This window comes from Leptodactylus fuscus, chromosome 5 (genome assembly GCF_031893055.1).
Source record: "Leptodactylus fuscus isolate aLepFus1 chromosome 5, aLepFus1.hap2, whole genome shotgun sequence".
Taxonomy (NCBI): domain Eukaryota; kingdom Metazoa; phylum Chordata; class Amphibia; order Anura; family Leptodactylidae; genus Leptodactylus; species Leptodactylus fuscus.
Genome location: NC_134269.1, coordinates 51,398,341 through 51,421,218, shown reverse-complemented (window position 1 = coordinate 51,421,218; position 22,878 = coordinate 51,398,341). Strand labels below are relative to the sequence as shown.

The window sequence follows — 22,878 nt, the reverse complement described above, 5'->3', positions numbered from 1 at the left end:
CATTTTTGTTTCTCCTCGATTGGGTGCCTGCCACTCTGCCTCTGCTTTCCCAAAATCAATACCTTCCATTTGTGATTGGAATAAAAGTTACAAAACATCACCCTTGCATTGCACCAGCTCAGCACGCTCTGCTCCCAATTCAAAGTGGAACCTGAAGTATAGACTAACATGGAGATGTGAAGGTCAACTGGCTATTCAAGAAAAGAAACATTCAATTTCTAGAGCACAGGCATTCCCCACTTACACTGTAAGATTTCCTTTATACTGAAATACCCTGCATTCAACACCTTCTATAGTTAACCTCTAAACAAGCCAGCATTATTGACAGAGAGGTTTAACTGGGTCTACAGAGTCACGCGACACGCTTCTTTCAGTCTCGCTATTATATGGCAGTATGTCCTATACATTCCATGAACAATACAGAATGTAGTCTACAATCATATACACAGTATCCCATTGATAAGAAGAATAAATAGTTAATGGTAAAGTTATTACATTATATCATACATGTATTACCAAAGTAATAGTCACCTGAATACACTAAATAACTGCAAGATGGAAAATGGGCATAATAAAGAGTACCAGTCTATAAAACTCATAACACTGGAGCACCATTGAGTTATTTGGGAATACACAGAGCACCATTGGGTGACCAAGAATTTGGCACTGTGTCAGCCAAAAAATCTCTGATGCTAGGTTCACACCTGAGTTCAGCTTTCCGTTCTTCAGGTTCACTTGTAGAGCCAAAGAATGGAAACATAATCTGATTAACAAGCGGTTACCCGTAGATTCCCATAGACTATAATGGGGTCCACGTCTGAAAAATGTTGAAAAAGTCGGAGAGAAAAGTTTTTCAAGTGGATCCAGGAATGGAAACCTTGAACAGTTTTTAAACTCTGGTGTGAAACCAGTCTGCAATATGGGACCTCATATTGCGCATATAATGCGCGCAATTCTGCGCGCGTAAAATTACGCGCGTTATATGCCCGTAACGACCCATTGAAATGAATGTGATCTGTTTTGAGCGCTCACATTCTGACACGTGTATACGTGCCAGAATGCGAGTGCGTTAACTCTGTGTGAACTGGCCCTTAGGCTGGGTTCACAAGGGTTTTTTTGGACTGGATTTTGACGTGGAATCCGCCTCAAAAACCGCCTCCCATTGCCACGACTCCTTCCCGACTAGGCCTATTCATTTCGGCCTAATCCGGAGCAGAGTGCTGGACTCTGAGCCAGATTCCCCATGTGAACCCAGCCTAAAAGTGTCTTCAGCTCATCCAATTAGTGGGTGGAGCTTGTTGAAAAGGAGATGGTGCCTAATTTGCAAATATTAAACCAGCAAAAGCGTTTAAATTATGCAGAACACACCAAGATTTTAGAAATTACACCAGAACTTTGGGCCAAAATTGTGTTGGAAACTAAGGTGACTCAGTGGAGTAAAGTTAGGCTACATTCACACAGCTGAGGCGCAAAACGGGCATGAAAAACAGCCATTTTTCATGGCTATATTGATCCTAAGTGTACATTTTAGTATATGGAGGGGTTCCATGAAAACGGACAAAATAGGACATGGTCTATATTTTGACTGTCCTTTAAAATGGACTGTTTAAATAATGGTCATGTGAATAATACACTTTTATTGAATTTAATGCTGTCATGTGAATATAGCTTTAAAACAGATGCACACAAACAGGGTGCTAATTGGCCACTGTTAATGAACAGCACGGGTGGCGCCAGTGCAGCGGCCGTGCTTCCGTGGCCCCTTTCATTTAATGAATAGGAGCCACGGTGGTAGAGCCATAAATTCAGACAGGAACAGGAGCTGTTCCATATTTTTTAGCCCGGACTGTCGGCCCTCACACGTGACCATGTCATTCACAGTTGTGTGTAGGGGCCCATAGAAAAGAACAGTGTGCTATCTGGGAAAAACCTGGAAAGCACACTGACCTTAGACACGGGCGTCTGCAAGGGTATTTAGACTGCACAGTCTAAAAGTATGGCAAACAGCATTAGACACTTTGTAAAATCTGGTGCAGCGTAAGACTGTCTGGTCTAACATTACACTGTCTGAAAGTAAGACAGTTTTAGTTTATCTACCCAATTATATCAATGAAGCAATGCACAGATACAGCTAAATTAACCTTGATTTTCTGCAGTGTGAGATTTTAGCAAAGTCATTGAAGAGTCAATACGGCACATTTATAATGCCTTGTATGCCAGTTTTCCAAGGTACGAGGCATTACAACATCATTTAGTGAAAGTCGGATTTTTGCAACATAAAAAATTTACTGTTTTCTCTTTACACTGCCTTTGACAATTTCCTGAATGGGTGTGTGGTGGGTTGGCATGGGTAGACCATCAACCTCATCACATTTATTATCACATAGTGCAAATTGGCATAGATTTCAGTGCAGACGCTAGGGTGCTAGTGGTGTAAATGCTGGTCTTTATAACCCCTCCCCCAATGTGTTAACACGTTAAGTTAAACTCTGCTACATCTTTACTACTAAATCACCAGAACCAGCGTCAGCGGTGGGCGACCTCTGCAGATGCCTTGGGCATGTGGGCTAGGGGAAACCATAGCAAGCTAGGAAAACATAATTCTACTACTTGTCAGGATTAGGAATAGACAGGAGGCCATTGTGACTGTCATGTATGCTTTCTACCGGCTACTCGAAGTATAATGGTCTGAATTGCCCATAGCAACTAATCACAGTGAACGTTTCATTTTCTATTCTGCTCCAGAAATATTAAAGTTGCGTTGTGATTGGTTATGGGCAACTAAGACATATTTGCTTTTCGACCATTTTTATAGCTCTGCCCCAATGACTGAGTGCTTTGGTATTATTTTATTATTATTATTATTATTATTGTTTATTTATATAGCACCATTAATCCCATGGTGCTTTACACTTGGTATATCGCATAAAGGCCATTTAGAGATGGCAGACAATAAACCAGGATGTGGAGGAAGGAAATAAAATGAAAGCTGCACTGTGATTGGTTGCTATGGACAACATAGACCATTTCTAAAAATCTGTCCCATTATACTTAGAGTGGCCGGCTGACAGCGTACGCGAACACTTGTCTGACAGAGTCACAATGGCCTCCAATCCTAATCTATGTGCTTGTGATAGAATATAGCATCAGTATAATATGAGGTGATAGATTGTGGTTATTAGCCTGATCTTCACTGACATTTATATTCTATGGTAGTAGAATTGTGCGCATTCACAAGATATAAATTACCCAGAAAAAACGGTATGAAACGGTTTGGCATCCATTTTCAAATATCCTTCACAGGCCAGAGTTTATTCAGGGATTCGCGAAAACAAGAACGTCCTATTTTTTTGAAGGACTGTTCACATGGTTAAAAATATTACAGACATATGAATGGTCCCATTGACTCTTCTTTGGAAAATTGACATCACACGTCTGGATTTCATGTTCATCTGAATAAGGCCTAAAGCACTGATTCATTAATGGGAGCGATAAGTTTGTTGATAATATGGAGACCCCAGGCTCCAGATTTTAGGGCCACTGTTTAAATACTGGAGCAACTGAACATTAGTCTATCAGAATTGGGAATCCATCTATTACATGAATGGTTCTTCATTTGTATGGTTGTCACATACTGTAGGAAAATGTCTGGCTTGGCTATGGCTTCCCCCGTCAAAGTCCGCTGCTTGCAAGGAATCAATGACGCAGTGACTATATTATAAAAGGGGTTGTTTGGGATGATACAAAAGGAGTATAAAATAAAAAGTATAATTAGAATAGCATTGCTGGTGTTCCCCTTTAAACCACCATAGCTATTGGATACACAAATCCCCTGACACTTGCAGCCTGACAAGTGTATAGTATATGTTTGTAAACTTGTACTAACTTAGTTCTGCGCTTTTAATTATGTTACAAGTAGACTTTTGCAAACATTGTAGGAATAGGTTTTTGCACTTTTGCACCGAGTGCCTGGGGATCTATCTTTTCATGAAATCATTTTCCTTTGCTGGGAAATTGTTGCTGCCAAACAATCCAGCCATTATTTTATGAATACATTTATACTTCGAAAAAGAGAATAGCGATGACAGAGGAAGACCAAGAGGTCTGTCTAGTCTGCCTCTTCTTTTTATTAATCACTTATAGCGGATTTTTTTCGGTACGTCAGCTGTCTGCTCCTAGCATCCGCTTCTCTTAATAAAATAATACCACTAATAATAATTTCTATGTATTACAGTGCACTTCTTAGTTCTGGGGTTCACTTTCTGTTAGAATATGCATAGAAATTAAATTAAAATGGCTATGAGGATTACTCACGGTATAAAGTGATTCTATCTTTAATACAATGAAATTCTGCTTGACACAATCTCAATAAGTGGAGATGTAGTGTAAAGCACGGGGAATCAGATCAGATTTCAGACTAACTGTAGAGACAATAGAACAAAGATGCAACTAGGGGATCGTAACAGAGCTGAAGAGCCATCAGGGACAATACTAAAAGTAATTTAAAAATGGCTGATGCTAAACGCCACCAACTCCAAGTCTTTGTATGCTTCAATAGGTGCTGCCCCTCTAATATTGGTGCAGTTGGTATTTCTTCTCTAGCCCCCACCATTCCTGAGCAATCAGTGCTGTTGGTTTTCGAACCCAATAAGCTAATCATCATCTACTATTAGGTGGGAAGTCCTTCGTTGGACAAGACAGAAAGGGACCGCCCACCTGACAGTAGAAAGCCGAAACTAACAGAAATGATTGTTTAGGAACGGTATTTCAACTAACCCGGAATCAGTGGAACAATATTCATTGCCCATTAAATTCCAAAAGATTTTCCTTATTTTATTTCCTGGAGCTCATACCATTTTTGTCATCCATTTTTGAAACCTGTTTTGGAAGTCTGAGGGTGAGTTCACACAGAGTAAAGTGCCGCAAAATCACCGCCGCAAAATAGCGCTGCGTATACGATCCCGGCTCCCATTGAAATCAATGGGAGCGTATACGGCCCGCAAAATCTCACGCGGCGTATACATGCCACATCACACGGCACATTACTCAGTGTGAACTCACCCGGAGAATCCTACTTGCACAGTGCCTAAAAAAGGATATTGCCCTTTTCTGTATTTTTGTTTAAAAGCCTCTTTTCAGTAAGGCCTCGTTCACATCTGAGTCGGTAATCCATTCGGGGGAGTCCACATGGGGAACCCCCCCCCCCTGAACGGACTACCGAACACATTGGCAAGTGGTGTGCAGTGAAAGCACATGGGCCCCATAGACTAGGCATTATAGTCTATGGGGTCCATGTGCTTTCACTGCAAACCACTTGCCAATGCATTCGATAGGTTGTTCGAACGGATTACCAACACAAATGTGAATGAGGCCTAAATTACAATGGAAAGTATGCAGATTTTTTTGGCTATATCAGCGTATTTTACATTCTTTCATGTATTTTGTTGTAGATTCACCCTATGAATGAGAGTTACATTTGCAATGAACATAAATTGGGTGAGATTTTGTAAAAGCTATCCTCTGTGCTACTATCCTTGACAGTAACATTTTCCACCTGAAATTCTATAACACAAAACAAGAAAACACACAGAATGTCAGCCCGTTTAGATGTAACCTAATGTCAAAGTAAAAATATATTTATACAAAATAACATTTATCACAGTTTACATGCTACTTATTTTCTCAAACACTACTGTCATACTCATCGCCCACCAAGTCTATGGGGGGGACGACTCATGAATACCCCACTTACAGGATGTTATTTGTTTCAAGTCTTTACTACAAATACTGTTCAACTATTCTGTTTGCTATTCAAGTATAATCTGGCATATATACAGAACTTGTCAGTCAATGTCTATTACTTGACCAACTGCTGTTCAAGCCATGGTTTACCATTTCTGTTCTGTAGCTCCGCAACACTAAGCTACTTTCACAGGATTAGGTCATCTATATCAAATTGGTAGGAATCTGACAACCAGCAACCCCACTAATAAGCTAATTGACATGGCTGTGGCCTCCCTATGCTCTACATGGCTTATGATGTGCCTAGTATCACAGCTCAATCCCATTCACACAAATGGGATCAAGGTACAGAAGGATCGCATGACTGACACAGCATCAGTCACGAAGAAGTGGCCACTGCTCTTTCCCTTATATGAACTGAATGGTGGAGGGGGGAGGTGAACTTTAGACTCTTACTGATCTGATATTAACTACTTATGCCAACAACTATGGAATGCCCCTTTAAGGCTTCCTTCCCCTGAACTTCTGTGCCTGAGCAATAGGTTCCCTAAGATTCCAATAGAGTTCTTAGTCATTTTTTCCAGCCAAGTTTCCTGGTATTGACTTTCTTTTGTTGCTTGTTTCCATGTACCTCCTTCTTCACTGCAGGGGTTAAGGGTGAAGAACGTATGATTCCTTAGGCTTGCTACATAGCAAATCAGAGGGTAAACAACTCAGAAATGCCTCATGTCGACTACTTATCAAAGCCCATCCAAAAAACAGCTTAGCTATTCCCATTATACCAGGGCACGTGACAATGCCATATAATGTAAGCTGTTATTACCAGCCATGAATTCTCATTTCTAGCATTTAATAAGCATATTAAAGACCAATATCTCTCCTTTAAGGGGAGCAGATGGGCTATTTCAATGGCACGGTAGGTACGATACTCAACAGCATAAAAGCATGGGCATAATACAAGGAGGGAGATTTCCAGAACATAAGAAACCAGCTTAGCTTTTGTATGAGAAATCTGTTTTAATTAATGAAGGGGAGAGATTAATGAAAAGTGGAACACCTGCCAACAAAACAATCTATTCTGTGAGATGGATATGGCACATGTTACCGCCAGCACAGGCTCTGGCTATTGGGTAGCAGGAAGGTGCTCTGTCTACACTGGTTATTTAAGGAGGACAGGCCTGACACCTGTGAGGCAATTATAGGAATTCCAAATTACTAACCTTTTCAATCCGTTACATCTTTAGCCAGACTGCTGAGCGCCTTAAGTAACAATCTGGAATATATTATGAGCAGAATAGGAATGGCAGGTCATAACAACAGCCTAATAGAATCTATTCAGTGCACCCTCTAATTTGGGCTACATTTATATACCGTATTTTTCGGACTATAACACGCACCGGACCATAAGACGCACTAAGGTTTTAGAGGAGGAAAATAGGGAAAAAAAAATTTTAAGGAAAAAAAAATTGGTGAAATATTTAATAACCTAATAATATAATATTTCACCAATGTAAATAGAACCGGGGGCTTTCGGACACAGGGAAACCAAATGTGTATGTGTTTCACAGTAATGTTTTTGTTTTATATGTATTCTAGGGATATGAGGGTGATTTGAACATATCTAATCTATCTATCTATCTATCTATCTATCTATCTATCTATCTATCTATCTTCTATCTCCTATCTATCTATCTATCTATCTAATCTCATCCATGGATGGAAAGAGACACCCTGCAGTGAAGCTATGCAAGAAGAGAAAAAGGGGCGGGCCAGATGGGTGAAGGAGGTGTGGTTTTCTAAGCAAACTTGAAAACACGCCTCTTTCACCCGTCTGGCTCGTCCCTCCTTCACTGCCTCTCAGATCTTGCTCTTGCAATGAAGCCACACAGTCAGGGGAGTAGGGGCAGGCCAGACGGGTGAAGGAGGCGTGGTTTCAAGCTTGCTGAGAAAACCACGCCTCCTCCTCCCGTTTGGCCCGCCCCTCCTTCCCTGTCTGTGTGGCATCATTGCAGAAGCGACATTAGAGAGGCAGTGAAGGAGGGGCGGGCCAGACGGGAGAAGGAGGCGTGGTTTTCTCTGCAAGCTTGAAACCACGCTTCCTTCACCTGTCTGGCCCGCCCCTACTTCCCTGCCTCTCATATCTCGCTCCTGCAAACATGCGACACAGACAGGGAAGGAGGGGCAGAGCAGGCAGGCACCGTGCTGCTCTTCTTTTGATTCTCACAGACGGGACACAGACGCTGCATTCGGACTATAAGACGCACACACATTTTCCTCCCATATTGGGAGGAAAAAAAGTGCGTCTTATAGTCCGAAAAATACGGTAACTACCCTAAGCCTATAGATCTGTCTATCATGTAGTAGTCTATACTTTGCATATTTTACTATTTCACACCAGAACTGCACATGCAATTAAATAAAATCTAAATAATAGAAAGATGGAGTGCCGCCGAATAACCTTCCAGTCTAGTAATAAAACATTGTATCATGCTGGTAATACGGGATCATCCCGCAGCTCAGCAGAATAGATGCCATGCCTAATGTGACAATGCAATGCGCTTAATGTTAAATTTCAACTCTCCCTCAAAAAAAATTAAATAAATAAAATATTCTCTGGCCTGTTAGAGAGGTACATGATATAAAGCGAAGTAAAACCAATGTTATTGCCAGTGGCAATAATTGTAAATTATCTTCTGGTCCTTAGCTGTGTCATGTGACCAACACTCTGACTCTCCAACTAATATAGTGTCTTATGTGTGGAGAGGAAGCCAGTTTCTCCATTCATTCCTATGAGCATCACATTGAGGCAGGAATCAGTAGAGAAATTGACTTCTTTTCTACATACAAGATACTGTGTTAGTTGGAGACTCAGGGTGTCAGTCACATGACTGCGGACCAGAAGAGAACAGAAAACTCACAAATACAGGCAGTAATAAGAACATTACCTTCACTATACTTTATATCGTGTAAAGGCCAGATAATTTATTCTTCTTTTTGAGGAATGCTACTTTAACATTTATTTGAGCTGCAGGATTACCCTGTATTACTAGGGTTCGGGGGATATTGTCACTCCTTAGGGAGAGACCACCATATAGGTGTGTGGAGACTTGTTAAGCCTTTAGCACTCCACTTTGCAAGGAACTATGGGAAGAATATGCAAATCTGCCTTCCATGATGTAATTAGGAAGACAGTTGCTGCCTCAGTATTGCAAACCAATAGAGGGCGCTCACTGGAATGTGCAAGCCTGTCTTAAGACAGGATTCCAGTGAAATAACCCAATAATGGCTGCTCCCTTTAGCCTCATGCCCGACCTTCCTCTATTGGTTTGCAATACTGAGGCAGCAACTGTCTTCCTAATTACATCATGGAAGGCAGATTTGCATATTCTTCCCATAGTTCCTTGCAAAGTGGAGTGCTAAAGGCTTAACAAGTCTCCACACACCTATATGGTGGGCTCTCCCTAAGGAATGACAATATCCCCCGAACCCTGTCTAAGCCTCTCACCTCTACCAGGTTATAGTCCTCTCTACATCGGGCTGAAGAGATCCAACCAGATCGAAACAGCTGTCTTTGATTGAGAGACTATACCTGGTAATAATCCCAGTGTCATTGCAAAACAAAGGCCTCTTGGAAGGTCGGGCATGAGGCTAAAGGGAGCAGCCATTATTGGGTTATTTCACTGGAATCCTGTCTTAAGACAGGCTTGCACATTCCAGTGAGCGCCCTCTATTGGTTTGCAATACTGAGGCAGCAACTGTCTTCCTAATTACATCATGGAAGGCAGATTTGCATATTCTTCCCATAGTTCCTGTATTACTAGTAAGAAACAACACTTTATTTGCAAAACTGGAAGGTTATTCAGGAACTCTCTCGTCTGGTACGCCAGTCTTGATAATCCCTGAATCATCAAAGATCTAAGTCAATTTGGACAAAGTGCCTGCCTCATCATAAATCAGGTGAATTGTAACATCTTTGCCTGTTCAGGTGTATGCACCACCCTCTGCTTGCACGTTGCGGCGCAGGAGGCATATTCAGTTATGATTTCTTGCTTTTGGTTCCTGTTGCTCTGTCTGAACTCTGCTCTATTTCCTCATCTCTGTATTGATTTTTCCACTACACCCATCTCTTATACTTTTATTTCCCTCTGGTCCTCAAATATTTAATCCTGGCCTTTGTGATTGATAGCCTATCTGCCAATCAAGTCTGGGGCAGGTTCTGGACTTCCTATAAACAGGTCATCTGCCCACACAGGTTTGCTGGCTATTGTGACTCTGCCCTGTGACTTTATCCTTTATTCTCTTGCTATTGAATCGCATTACTGACGTCAGACCTATGGCTATTTTTGTTACTACTTTTTTGGATTATGATTTGGCACTGCTTTGTCCCTTGACTTGCTGACTCCTCTTCTGTGTTGTATTGTCTTGTTCATGTTCTGTGTTTACATTTATATAGAAATGGGACTGTCGCCCAGTTGTCCCTGCCATTAGGACAGTTGGGTCAAGTTTAGGACTCACTGTCTCACTCTTTCCCTTCCTCCCAGGTTTCAGCAGTGGCACTGGGGAATTGCTCAACTGGCAATTCCCTTACACAAATCCCCAGCAGTGGTGTCTGTCTGTACTGAAATTAGACTGGCATAATAAATGATCTCATTATATGATGGGATCATATAATGATATCATGTACTTAAGTTAGAGAAATAAGGATTATGTTAAGGGTTCTACTTTAACATTATCCATAGTTTGTGAATGTATGTGGTGATACTAATCATACTTACACCGCATACAATTACTGCAACATGTAGTAGCTGTGTTAGACTGTATTCACACACTGTGATTTTACCTTGTTTTTTGTGGTTTTCTGTGAATTTTGAATCTTACATGCATTTTACTGTGGTTTTTCAATTCACTTTTTTTTCTTTTTTTACATGTGAAACGGAAACTGTAAAATCAACTTGTGACCAAAAACTGCAGTAAACGCGATAGGTTTTTCAACTGTGTTTTACTCTGCATTTTCAAAGCACAAAAGAACTATGCAAAAACTTGAAAAATGCATGAAAAGCTCACAGGAAAACCTATGTGAACACAGTCTGACTAACAGAAATCACCTACATTTTGTCAACCATGGCTAGCAGCTGCTTGGACAGAACAAAGCTGTGAGCGCGTATGCCTTTAGGGTGAATTGGAGACATGTTGTATCTCTCCCTCCAGTAATATAATTCACCACATGGATACTGCATTGGAATTTTGCAAAATAATCTACCTTAAAGGGGTTGCGCATTTTGGATATTTTTTTCGTTAAAAGGGTCTGCTGACGATTAACTGCATAGAGTCTGCTGTTGGAATCCCAGCTAACATCTGTAGGGCAACCTGGCAGCAAGCATTCAATTAGCCTGCAGCACCACCACAGGAAACATGAAACATTACACAGCTGTCAATGAAACATTAGGATGTCTATGTGATGCAGTGACGTGCCAAGTCCTAAAGGGAGAAGGGGGCGTGCTTTTGGCTTCTGCAATAAGTACAGGTACAGGCTGGAAAACTGTTGTAGTAATGGCATCACTTAGGTTATGCAAAGATCACCGTGTTACTTGAGACATCACAACCAAATGTGAGGGAACGGGGTCACATTCTTCCCCTGACATTGCCAAAACTGCAACTCTCAGGCGATGAAAAAAATCATCTGTCCAATTTCTCTTTGTGCCGGAGTGTCCCAGTTGCAATAACCTCAGGTAAATTCTATTCACTGACATTACTTACAATGCTGTAGGGCACCTTAGTCTTTGATTGTATGGCATGACGTGCCCATATTCACTGCATTACCCCAGCCTTAGTGTTTATATAGCATGAAACATAAGAACTCATGCCAAGAAGAGGATATGCACAATTAGGCTTACATCTCTCTATATTATAAAAATGAATTTGTCTGTCTGTTCTCTATTGCAAACCAAACGACTGTACCGATCTTCACCAAATTTGGTACAGAGATACTTCAGGTATCCGGGAAGGTTTAAGACAAGACTCCAACTTGCTCGGACGTACCGTTGCTGAGATACAGCATTCCAAACACAATACCCCCCCCCCCCAGCCAATACAAACCTGCAAGTCTTTCACTCATATTCCAACTGAAATACACACGGTCACTCCACATACACAACCCAACACTGATATCCAAACTGAGATACACGCATCAGAGGATTAGATACACAGATCAGCACACAGTATTACACGCCAGAGGATTAGATACACACATCTGCACACAGTCCCACACACCAGAGGATTAAATACGTGTTTCTGCACACAGTTCCAGACACTGAAGGATTAGATACCTGCTTCTGCACACGGTTCCACATGCCAAAGGATTAGATACACGCGTCTGCACACAGTCCCACACACCAGAGGATTAAATACGTGCTTCTGCACACAATTCCACACACTGAAGGATTAGATACGTGCGTCTGCACACGGTTCCCCATGCCGAAGGATTAGATACATGCGTCTGCACACAGTACCACATGCCAAAGGATTGGATACGCGCATCTGCACACAGTTCCACACACCAGAGCATAAGATAAGCACGTCTGCACACAGTACCACATGCCGTAGGATTATATACGTGCGTCTACACACAGTTCCACACTCCAGAGGATTAAATACTTGCGTCTGCACACAGTACCACACGCCAGAGAATTAGATACGCATCTCAGCACACAGTAACCACATGCCAGAGGATTAGATACGTGCATCTGCACACAGTTCTACACGCCAGAGGATTAGATACATGCGTCTTCACACAATACCACACAGCGGAGGATTAGATACACGCCACTGCACACAATACCACATGGGGAGGATTAGATATGTGCCTCTGCACACAGTACCACATGCCAGAGGATTAGATATGCGCCTCTCCACACAATACCACATGCCAGAGGATTAGATACGTGGCACTGCACACAATACCACATAGGTGAGGATTAGATACCTGCGTCTGTACACAGTACCACATGGGACAGGATTAGATACATGCCTCTGCACACAATACCACATGCCAGAGAATTACATACGCATCTCAGCACACAGTACCACACGCCAGAGGATTAGATATGCGCGTCTGCACACAGTACGACATGCCGTAAAATTAGATACGCAAGTCTCCACACAGTTTCACTTGCCGGAGGATTAGATACGCACCTCTTCACACAATACCACACGGGGAGGATTAGATACACGCATCTACACACAGTACCACACGCTGGAGGATTATATATGTGCATCTCCACACAGTACCACACCAACAAGGATTAGATACTTGCGTCTAAACACAGTACTACACGGGGAAGGATTAGATACAGCTTTACTCCAGGTATCCATAACAACTGATCACAGATTTTTCACTGACATCCAAAATGAGATACACATAATCACATGACCCTTATGGACATACACACAAACAACATACAAAATACACCAGTGCAAAATTGGACATTTCTTATGGGGCCACTACACAAACATAAAATGTAATATACCCGTGCGAAGCCGGGTCCTCCTGCTAGTGGTGTATAAAGCAGAACTATATTGTTATAAGGCAGAAAATATGGCCGGTTAAAAAAATGCTTGGTGACCCTTTTCTGGATGAGGTGATAGGGAATTAATGTTACCTGCTGAGGTATAACTCTAGGGAGTGAAGGTAGCAGTCACCACGTACCCTGAATCCCTCTGTCCCATACAAAGTGACAATTCTATAAAGTGCAAGTGACAGATAAGGGGTGCAGCAAGTACTGTATGTGTGTTTGGGGAGTTGCATATTTTATACTGGTCCTTTTGGAGCATTAATAAGCATTGCAGCCTATGTGCTCCAGTCCTCAGTGGGGCTTCGGGTTCACAGACGTTCACAGGTTTTACCTTCTGACACGTCTCAATGACATGTCACAACACTTCTGTAAGTCGACCTTACATTGAATACTGATAGCTGAGCTGTTGCTTTTACAATGTGTTGGCAAATTAAATCTCCTTGTAAACAATTCCCACTTTCTTTACGGGTTAGCTTTCTTCTTAAGCAGTAGCACATGACATTTATATACAGCAAAGCCATGCATCAGTCTGGAAGGTGATCAGGGTATAACAAGTGTCTCTACATGTTATCGTATTTTACCCTCTCTTGTATCTTTAGATTAGCTTGTATCGCTGACTGGGATTTACCTGCAGGATAAATGAATGTAAATGTGCAGCCATTCATAGCCACAATAGCAATTAGCTTTGCTTCACCTCGTCCAGGTTACACATAGCAGTTTTATGATTTTAGATATGCATTTACTGCACGCTTGCATTGACATAACCTATTGTGTATTTCAGTCAATACAGGATATCACAATCAAGATAGCTTAGCTGCAGACATTGGAATAAATTTATCACCCCTCCAGTTTTCTGGCTTAGAGGGATGATATTGTGCCACACATTTAACACAACTCCTTTTCTTGCACCAAACTTGCACCACAACCCCACTCTGCACCTCACTCGCCACACATGTGAATGTGGTTGAGGGGGCAGGACTGGGGAAGGGGCGCCTTGGCTTGACATATTTATTATGTCCCCCCCCCCCCCCCCTCATAGTCCTGGTGTTGTCTCATGTGGCAGAGGAACATTTAGGCCCCACAGTTACCATGGCCTGAGTGTGACTGCACACCCTATAGCCATATCCCTGGTAAAATGAATGTCAGTAAAAGACCATTTTAGGGTTCATGAATACGCCATTGCTATATTTTGACAATTGAGAGGTCATGCCATGACAACTTTTTGGTAGACTGCTACACAATGGTGCATGAAAGAAATCTCTGCGTCTGTTCATTCAGTGTTTAATTCCAAAGGATAAAAATCCGTCCATGGTCATGTGATATACAGTCCATGGTCATGTGATATACAGTCCATGGTCACACAGGTACACAGCTTGTTACAGTCACAGCACAGTAATCAGACATCTGCCTGGTAAAGAGCTGTGCACCTGTGTGTACATCACATGATCATGGACTGTATATCACTTGATTATAGACTGTACATCGCATGATTATGGACTGTACATTATGTGACCATGGACTGATTTTTATTAGAGATGAGCGAACACTATTCGAAATAGCCGTTTCGAATAGCACGCTCCCATAAAAATGAATGGAAGCAGCCAGCACGTGGGGGGTTAAGCAGCCGCTCGCCGGCAAAGTCCATTCTATGGGAGCGTGCTATTCGAAACGGCTGTTTCGAATAGGGTTCGCTCATCTCTAATTTTTATCCATTGGAAATAAACACTGAATAAACAACAAGCAGAAATCTAGAGAACCATGACTAATTGATCCAGAAAGTTTATTGGAAAATTGTATATCTTTTCATTAAGCAAATAATAACATTTTGTTTCTCAATATTGGTTTGAAACTGGACAATCCCTTTAAGTTGCTGGTATGTTTTTTGAGGCAGTGTAGGCTGAAAAAGGTTTGCCCCAAAGATCTACCTGTCTATTTCCTTAAGTATTTCTCTGTTCAGTATGTACATAGTAGATGGTTTAGTTGACATTGAAAATCTAAGAAGCCTACCATTTCCCTGTGATTTAGACACCAGAGACATCAGCATATACCATCAATTTATGATATTTTTCAAGACAATGTTAGAATTTCAATGTCTAGACTCTAGAAGGAGTGGTATGGGTGTAAAGAACTGCAAAAGAGAACTTTGAGAAAACTGAAGGGGATGTGAGTTTTATCACACGCTGTCACCTCATTCTAGGAAGAAGCAGCATCAATGTCAGTGCTAAAAGTCTCTATTAAAGAGGAGGTGTCACCACTTCTGACATGTCTGTTTCTGTAAATATTATAAAATTCAGTTTAATACTGTTTAAAGGGATCCTATCATTCAATCACAATTTTTTCTCATTAACACGTCGGAATAGCCTTAAGAAAAGCTATTCTTCTCCACGCCGCCATTCACTTGAAAATCCGGTTTATGTCTGTATGTAATTGAGTTCTTTCGCAGCACTGGGGGTGGGTCCCAGAGCTCAAACAGCGCTGGAGGCATCCCCAATATTACCAGAGAACTCTCCAGCGCCGTCTCCATCTTCTTCTGGAACAAGGTCTTCACCGCGTCTTCTTCCGGCGGTGGCTTGTAACTTCTAGGCCTCGGGCCTAGGGCAAAGCCAACTGTGCATGCCCGCAGCCACAAGAAAAATGGCCGCTTACACAGTCTTGTAAGCGGCTATTTTCTCGTGGCCGGCGCGCATGTGCAGTCGGCTTGCCCTAGGCCCGAGGCCTAGAAGTTACAAGCCACCGCCGGAAGAAGACGCGGTGAAGACCTTGTTCCAGAAGAAGATGGAGGCAGCGCTGGAGAGTTTTCTGGCAATATTGAGGATGCCCCCAGTGCTGTTTGAGTGCTGGGGCCTGCCCCCAGCACGGAGCAAGAACCGATTTACATACTGACAAAAAACGGATTTTCAAGCGAACGGCGGCGTGGAGAAGACAACGAAAGGTAGGAGAAGAATAGCCTTTCTTAAGGCTATTCCGACATGTTATTGAGAAAAAAAATGAGATTGAATGATAGGATCAAGTAGGGAGCATCTTATCCTAGAATTGCAATGCGATGTTCCTCTTTTACACCTCCTGGAAATGTATCGATACATTAACAATTGGGCATTACCATTCCAATTGACAATGGGGTCTGTACCTACATAGTCTGACTCGACGAGCCCTGTTTGGACAGTGTCAGAATGTGTATGGATACCGATTGAATAGCACATTTGGATTTGGATCAAGTAAATTTCAGACCTACTGTAGACTCCAAATCAGATTTTCCAGATCGTCGAGATGACAATAAAATTATATATCAGAATAAAGACTTTGAATTTACACTATGGGAACTGTGCAACGGTACACTCATTTAGTAAAGACTGAGTATGAGCTCTCCATGGTCCTGAATCAGCCAGTTACACTGTAACCAGGAAAAGAGAGAATAAAGAGGCTTAGACGCTTAATGTTATAGTCATTCTATCCTTTATCTGTTACCGCCCAGTGTCTTCTACATCATGGAAATACAGTAATTCACTTAATAAACCATGAAAGACCTCTTAACACAAAATAAGGTAAGCTTGTCATTAGAATATAACCCTACTAATCCTGATCCACAATCCTCTATATCTGTACGGTGTAAGGTTTTATTTTATGCATAAAATTACACAAATATAAAAGTAAAGGTACAATCAGCCTACGGTTCTGTATTCGGAGTAGGGAAATGAGTGGCTAAGAGGTCAGTACACATGTAGAAATGCAGAGTTTATCATATAATGCTATAGGGCTGATTTTTGAGAAATATCAGGATTCCAGCCAAAGGGATTTTTACATCTTATCTATGCTGTAAATGTTACTAGATACCATCCTTACAGCCCATTTCTCCATTCCTTAGCCTGAATGTGGTGGCTGCTTTACTATTTGGTGATGGGAATGGCATGTATGTCCTAGAGGCAGAACTTGTACATATCAGACATTTATGGAATACCCCTTTAAGCAAGGAATGCAAGTTCTCTATAGCTTCTCTGCCTTCTGTACTGATCACTCAATTCAGTAATGTACAAGGTTGTAGGCAGGTATGGAAAAATCACATGAAATACTTGCACTATAATATATATTGTAATGTTTGTATTATATGTATATACAGATTTTACCATTCGTATATTCAAGCAGGAGATCTATTAAAATCAGAGATGTTACCCTTGACTAGATTTCATTACTGACCCTCAATAAGGATAGAGTATAGACTGTTGTGCCCAGTGTTTACAATGCCTGCTTGGTACGGGTACACACAACATTTCATTGCCAGATGTCTATGGATAAATATATGCTGGTTGCTTTCTGCCCACATCATAGAAGAAGAACACACACACACATATTCATATAAGAAAGCACTGGAGATTTATAAATGACCGTATAAACCGTCTAAAAAAATGAAATCTGCACTGTGATGGGTGACTATAGGCCACAAGGACAACTTTTCTTCCAGACAATTTCCTAAATCTGCCCCGTTATTATTTGTGACTATTCACACTATTCAGCTAGTGTACCTTACCGGGTCGACTGGCATGTGCGCCGTGTATTTAATCAGACAGAATGTGAGGCATCTGCTCGTGTTTTGTCCTTATTTCTATGGGAGATGAAGTTATACTTGGTGAATGAGACTATCTATTAAAAGCAATGGAAATACAGCCACCTACAGCATATAAGGAGAGGGATTTGCAGGGGATATTATGTATACCAATTATTTACATAGCCCATTTGTGCTCATTTGTACATTCTAACTATTGCAACCAGCATATTGATCTGGGTGTATATGGATTTATATGTAAAAATACAGAAAAGAATAAAATAGAATGGAACAGAACAGAATAAAATAGAAAAGAATAGACCTTTAAATTTAAAGGCACGCTCTCATATTACAGAAAGTAGTAGCAGACTCTGGGCTAAGGATCCCCTTTATTAGCTATATACACTTATAGAGCAGACAGGCTGCTTGTTCATCTTTATAACTACAGTTATGGCACTTCTGCCTTCCCGTTGTCCTGCCATCTACCTGTAAGAGATACACCAATATCAAAAAGATTTCATGAGTTTTTACCTTTCCCAGTGGCTGCAGACATTAGGATCCTCAGGATTTAGCAAGACAGCAGTTCCCAGCACTAGACACAAGATGAATACCTTGACAGTCCATCTTACGGCAGCAAAAAGCTTCATTCTGACACCTGGAAGGAAAAGAAGTCATCAAAAATGTGGCCACCAATGACAACACTAGATTTTATAGAAGCTTCCCACTTTCATTACATATAAACTAGACACTTTAAATTGAGAACAAAGGGGGTCCGACTGCCATCAATTTCTGATCAGTGCGGATCTTCCAGTCCCTCCACTGGCTACCTATAGCCCAGCGAATTGAGTTCAAGCTACTAATGTTAACATACAAAGCCATCCACAACCTGTCCCCTCCATATATCTCTGAACTAATCTCCCGCTACCTGCCCACACATAACCTCAGATCCTCCAATGACCTCCTACTCCGCTCTGCTCTCATCCGCTCCTCACACAACTGTCTCCAAGATTTCTCCCGTGCATCCCCCATACTCTGGAACTCCTTACCAAGACACATAAGACTGACCCCCACAATCACAGGCTTCAAGAAGGCCCTGAAGACTCACCTATTCAGGAAGGCCTACAACCCCCAATAACACTATCACCGCACCCCCATCTGTACAGTCTCCCCCTCTCCTTCTGTCTCTACCCCCTTCCCTCATAGATTGTAAGCCCTCGCGGGCAGGGCCCTCTACCCCACTGTGCCAGTCGGTCACTGTTAGTATTATATCTACCTGTATATTCTGTGTATTGTATGTAACCCCCAAATGTAAAGCACCATGGAATTAATGGTGCTATATAAATAAACAACAACAATAATAACAATAATAATCCAACGGCCAAGATCCTTCCTGATCCAGAGAATGAATGTGCTACAGTGCTGGTTAAGTGATCCAGCCTCTTCAAGTTCTTCTCTGCATAGCAGGTGGCCTTAAGCACTATTGTGTAAGAAAACGTGAAAGAGGAGCAGTACTAGACAACCTATTTCCCAAGATTGACTACTAATCTGTCTTTTGTGGCATATCTGGTATCTCCAATAAGAAAACCCCTTTAAACAGAATAGGTCAGGTGATTTGGCGCCACTAGTCAGCTGTGGTTTAGGGTCCCAAATCTGTGTAAATTACAACCGTCCATAAAAACAAGGAAATCTAAGGCCTAATGCAAACAATTACAACCGTCCAAAAAAGCAGAGAAGTCTAAGGCCTAATGCAAACAACTGTAGGCCAAGCCGAAGCTCTCCCAAGGGGGGTGTCCAATGCTCCACTCCATTCCGATGATTATTGAGAAGGTCCTATCCTGCTCTGTCATCAAAACAGAATGGATTGGAAGCCCCCATAGGGGTGAGTGCATCACGGAAGGCACTTGGATGACACTCTGCCCCCCTTACTCGCTCAGTACACTCGGACATGTGCATGGGGCCTAACGGTCCACTTCAAGGCACTGGCACATGACCCAATGTACATAGCATGCACAGTGAAATGAGATGTACTGAACTGAACTTTGCAAGGCACAATGTCTATATGCCAATATGGTCTCCCAGGACTCACCTGTACATCAGTAACACCTTATTTCAGTACACGTTGCAAAGATGAGTGACATTAATTTCCACAAGTTAGGGTCCCAAACCCCCCAGGTGCATAATGGCATACTAGTGGTTTACTGGTAACAAACCATCTGACAGATTCCCTTTAAGCTGGATTTAGAAATACATTTACCCCCACTCCATCTGATGTTCCAGGATTTCTTCGCTAAATATTTTTAATGCAGAACAGAGACATCTCCCCTCATATAATATCACGGCTACAACTAGAGTTTTAAGCTTTGGGTTAGATCATAGAAGAATGATGAACTACTATAAACTCAAAGGTAACATAAAGCTCTCGGCCACAATGTAAAATTTATGATATGTGTCATTTATAGTCCAAGTTTCCGTATACAGGACAATGGGTATTTGTGTCTCCTAAGGCTCCAGGAGCTTAATCTCTTCACCTAGTTACACTCCCACAGAGATATTACACAAAAGAAGGCAGATTTATTAAAAATCATATAATTTTGCAGGAATTGTATTTATATTGTAATGAATCTAGAGGTTTGGAGTTAAAGTGTTATCTTTATATGGTATATGGTAGACCCACAGTGATCGCCGAAACAAAGGAGCAGAAGCTAGGAGTTATGACTTTTCGGCTGCGTTCTGCTTGCGTCTCCTATCAAAGTCAAAAAGCTGAGCACTATGACATGTCACTATGACATGTCAAGAGGTTTCTGAAAGTACAGGCATACTTTCAGACAGGTTCATATTAAAGAGAGTCTGTCAGCAGAAACCAGGATATCAACCCAACTCAGAGTATAGATAGGTTAGGGTCACCTGAATCTGACAGCGTCTTCCCCTTGTAAATCGCTGCCTCCATTGCCGCTGTTATTTATCAGTATGCAAATAAGCTCTTTGGAGAAACAAGGGTGTTGCCACTGCTCCAAAGGGTTAGGTGGAAATGCTGTCATTCCTCCGATGACTCCATTAGCATATTGAGAAAAACAATGATATATCCACAACTGAGACTCAGATCTACAAGGGGAAAACACTGACCGTAATTCATATATCTGCATGGCTGGGCTGAAGGGAAAGTCTCTCTTTAAAGGTGGCATGTCACCCTAAACATGGCGGCAGATTCAATGATTTGGGACATCTATAGGGGTTAACACCAGAGAGTAGTGTGGTCTACATTGATTGTAGTAGTAGTATGGGAGGTCCTGATACTACAGCTGTCATACAAAAACTAACATGCCATCATATTAAAGCCATATAAATAATGGATTTGTAGTGATGGTCATAGGTTTTTGGGTCGTCAGTGTTATTGATAGGTTATCTTCTAGGAAGGAAATTGAATTACATAAAAATGGTAAAATAGATGCAATATTGTTGACTTCTAGATAATGGATAAGAATATTTTAAAAACTCAATGTATGTTTTCCACGTGGCAAAGGGATGAAAGTAGCACACACTGAGTTTTTAAAAACTATGGGGCAGATTTAAAGAGGACCTTTCACCTCCTAGGGCACATGCGGTCTAATACACTTCTAGAAAGCCGACAGTGCTCTGAATTCGGCGCACTATTGGCTTTAATGTTCTGGGCCCTTGGTGAAGAGCTATTGGTGCCGGTACTGTAGCTCTTCACGGTTAGACGGGCGTTTCTGACAGTCTGTCAGGAATGCCCCTCCTCACAGCTGCGTCTATAGCGCTGTACTGTGAGAGGGGGCGTCCATTACCGCCCAGCCATGACGCTGAGCAACTCGTCTATGGACGAGTACTATCAGGAGGGGAGGGAGGCGTTCCTCACTGATCTCACAGTACAGCACAATAGACGATGAAGAGCTACAGTACTGGCACCGATAGCTCTTCACCGGGGGCACAAAACGGGAACGTCGATAGTGCACTGAATTCAGCGCACTGTCAGCTTTCTAGCGGTATATAAAATCGCATGTACCCCAGGAGATGAAAGGTCCTCTTTAATAAGACTGGCATTTTGTATGTCAGTCTTTACAAGGGTCTAACAAGCACAAGGCACTAAGTTCCAGCCTCTTAATAGGTGTGTAGATTTCCTGAAGAACTTATACTTTCTTGATATGTGGCAATAAGACAGAATAGGAATTGTATCATTGGTGCAACAAAGGACCTTAGGCTAAATGTGTGCCACATCAATACACATCTATGCCATACAATTGACGTCATTGATGTGTTGATAAATTCCTCCTTATATACTGTATATGTACTTTATATGCCCATGTGACTAGCCTCATACTCTAAGATTAGCTCCATATTATGAACCTAAAACCTGGATGTAATACTGATAACAAATATGCTTGTAGGGATTATGAATCCCTGGGAAAACAACCATTCGTAGTAAATAGACAATCGCGGTACTGAAATCATACAAGAAGGGCAAATGTAGACAATGCAGTCAGTATGCAAGGCATCTTTCTATAATAAATTGCTGTGACACAAATCATTTCTGACCACAAGCAGAATATGAGCATTAGCCATATAACAAGAGTAATCCATTTAGAGGTTGAAATAGACAATTATAGAAGTTATCACCTAGAAATAATAATCGTGTAATTCTAAATTACCCAGCGAGGACCAACCTTACAGATAACTGGAGAAACTGACTTAATGAAGCCAATTCTCGGAGTTATTTAGTGGAATTGCCGCATTGTGTTTAGGTTCAGCCGGAAGAGCAGGAATTACGTCGCCCTGTACGCTAAAAAGGAGGTACCAATACGCCGGCAGAAACAGTCACATATACATGAATTTACAATAACGCTAAAATCAATGGTTGTTACTCTGAAAGGCTCTGCTTATTGGCAAATGCTAACAACTTATTTTTTTCAGAGGCTGAGTGGGCTTCTCCTTACATTTCCATATACGCCATCTTCCGAAATTGCTATGTGAGGAGGCTTAACCCCCAATCGACCAGGTGTATATGCAAAGACC

The 22,878-nt window shown here is 41.7% G+C and overlaps 2 protein-coding genes across 3 annotated transcripts in view; both read right to left on the bottom strand.

Annotated features, from left to right (window-relative positions):
• Window positions 1-9,866, bottom strand: part of LOC142202847 (mitochondrial import receptor subunit TOM20 homolog) — a 331,267-nt gene extending 321,401 nt beyond the window's left edge. Inside the window, exon 1 of the mRNA XM_075273190.1 lies at window positions 9,858-9,866. Coding sequence (XP_075129291.1) covers window positions 9,858-9,866 — 9 coding nt within the window. The remainder of the gene's footprint in view (window positions 1-9,857) is intronic.
• MEGF11 (multiple EGF like domains 11) overlaps window positions 1-22,878 on the bottom strand; it is a 324,148-nt gene that overhangs the window by 248,707 nt on the left and 52,563 nt on the right. For both annotated transcript variants that reach the window (XM_075273141.1, XM_075273142.1), the window contains exon 2: window positions 18,382-18,505. In XM_075273141.1, the coding sequence (XP_075129242.1) occupies window positions 18,382-18,497 (116 nt within the window). In that variant the 5' untranslated portion in view covers window positions 18,498-18,505. The remainder of the gene's footprint in view (window positions 1-18,381; window positions 18,506-22,878) is intronic.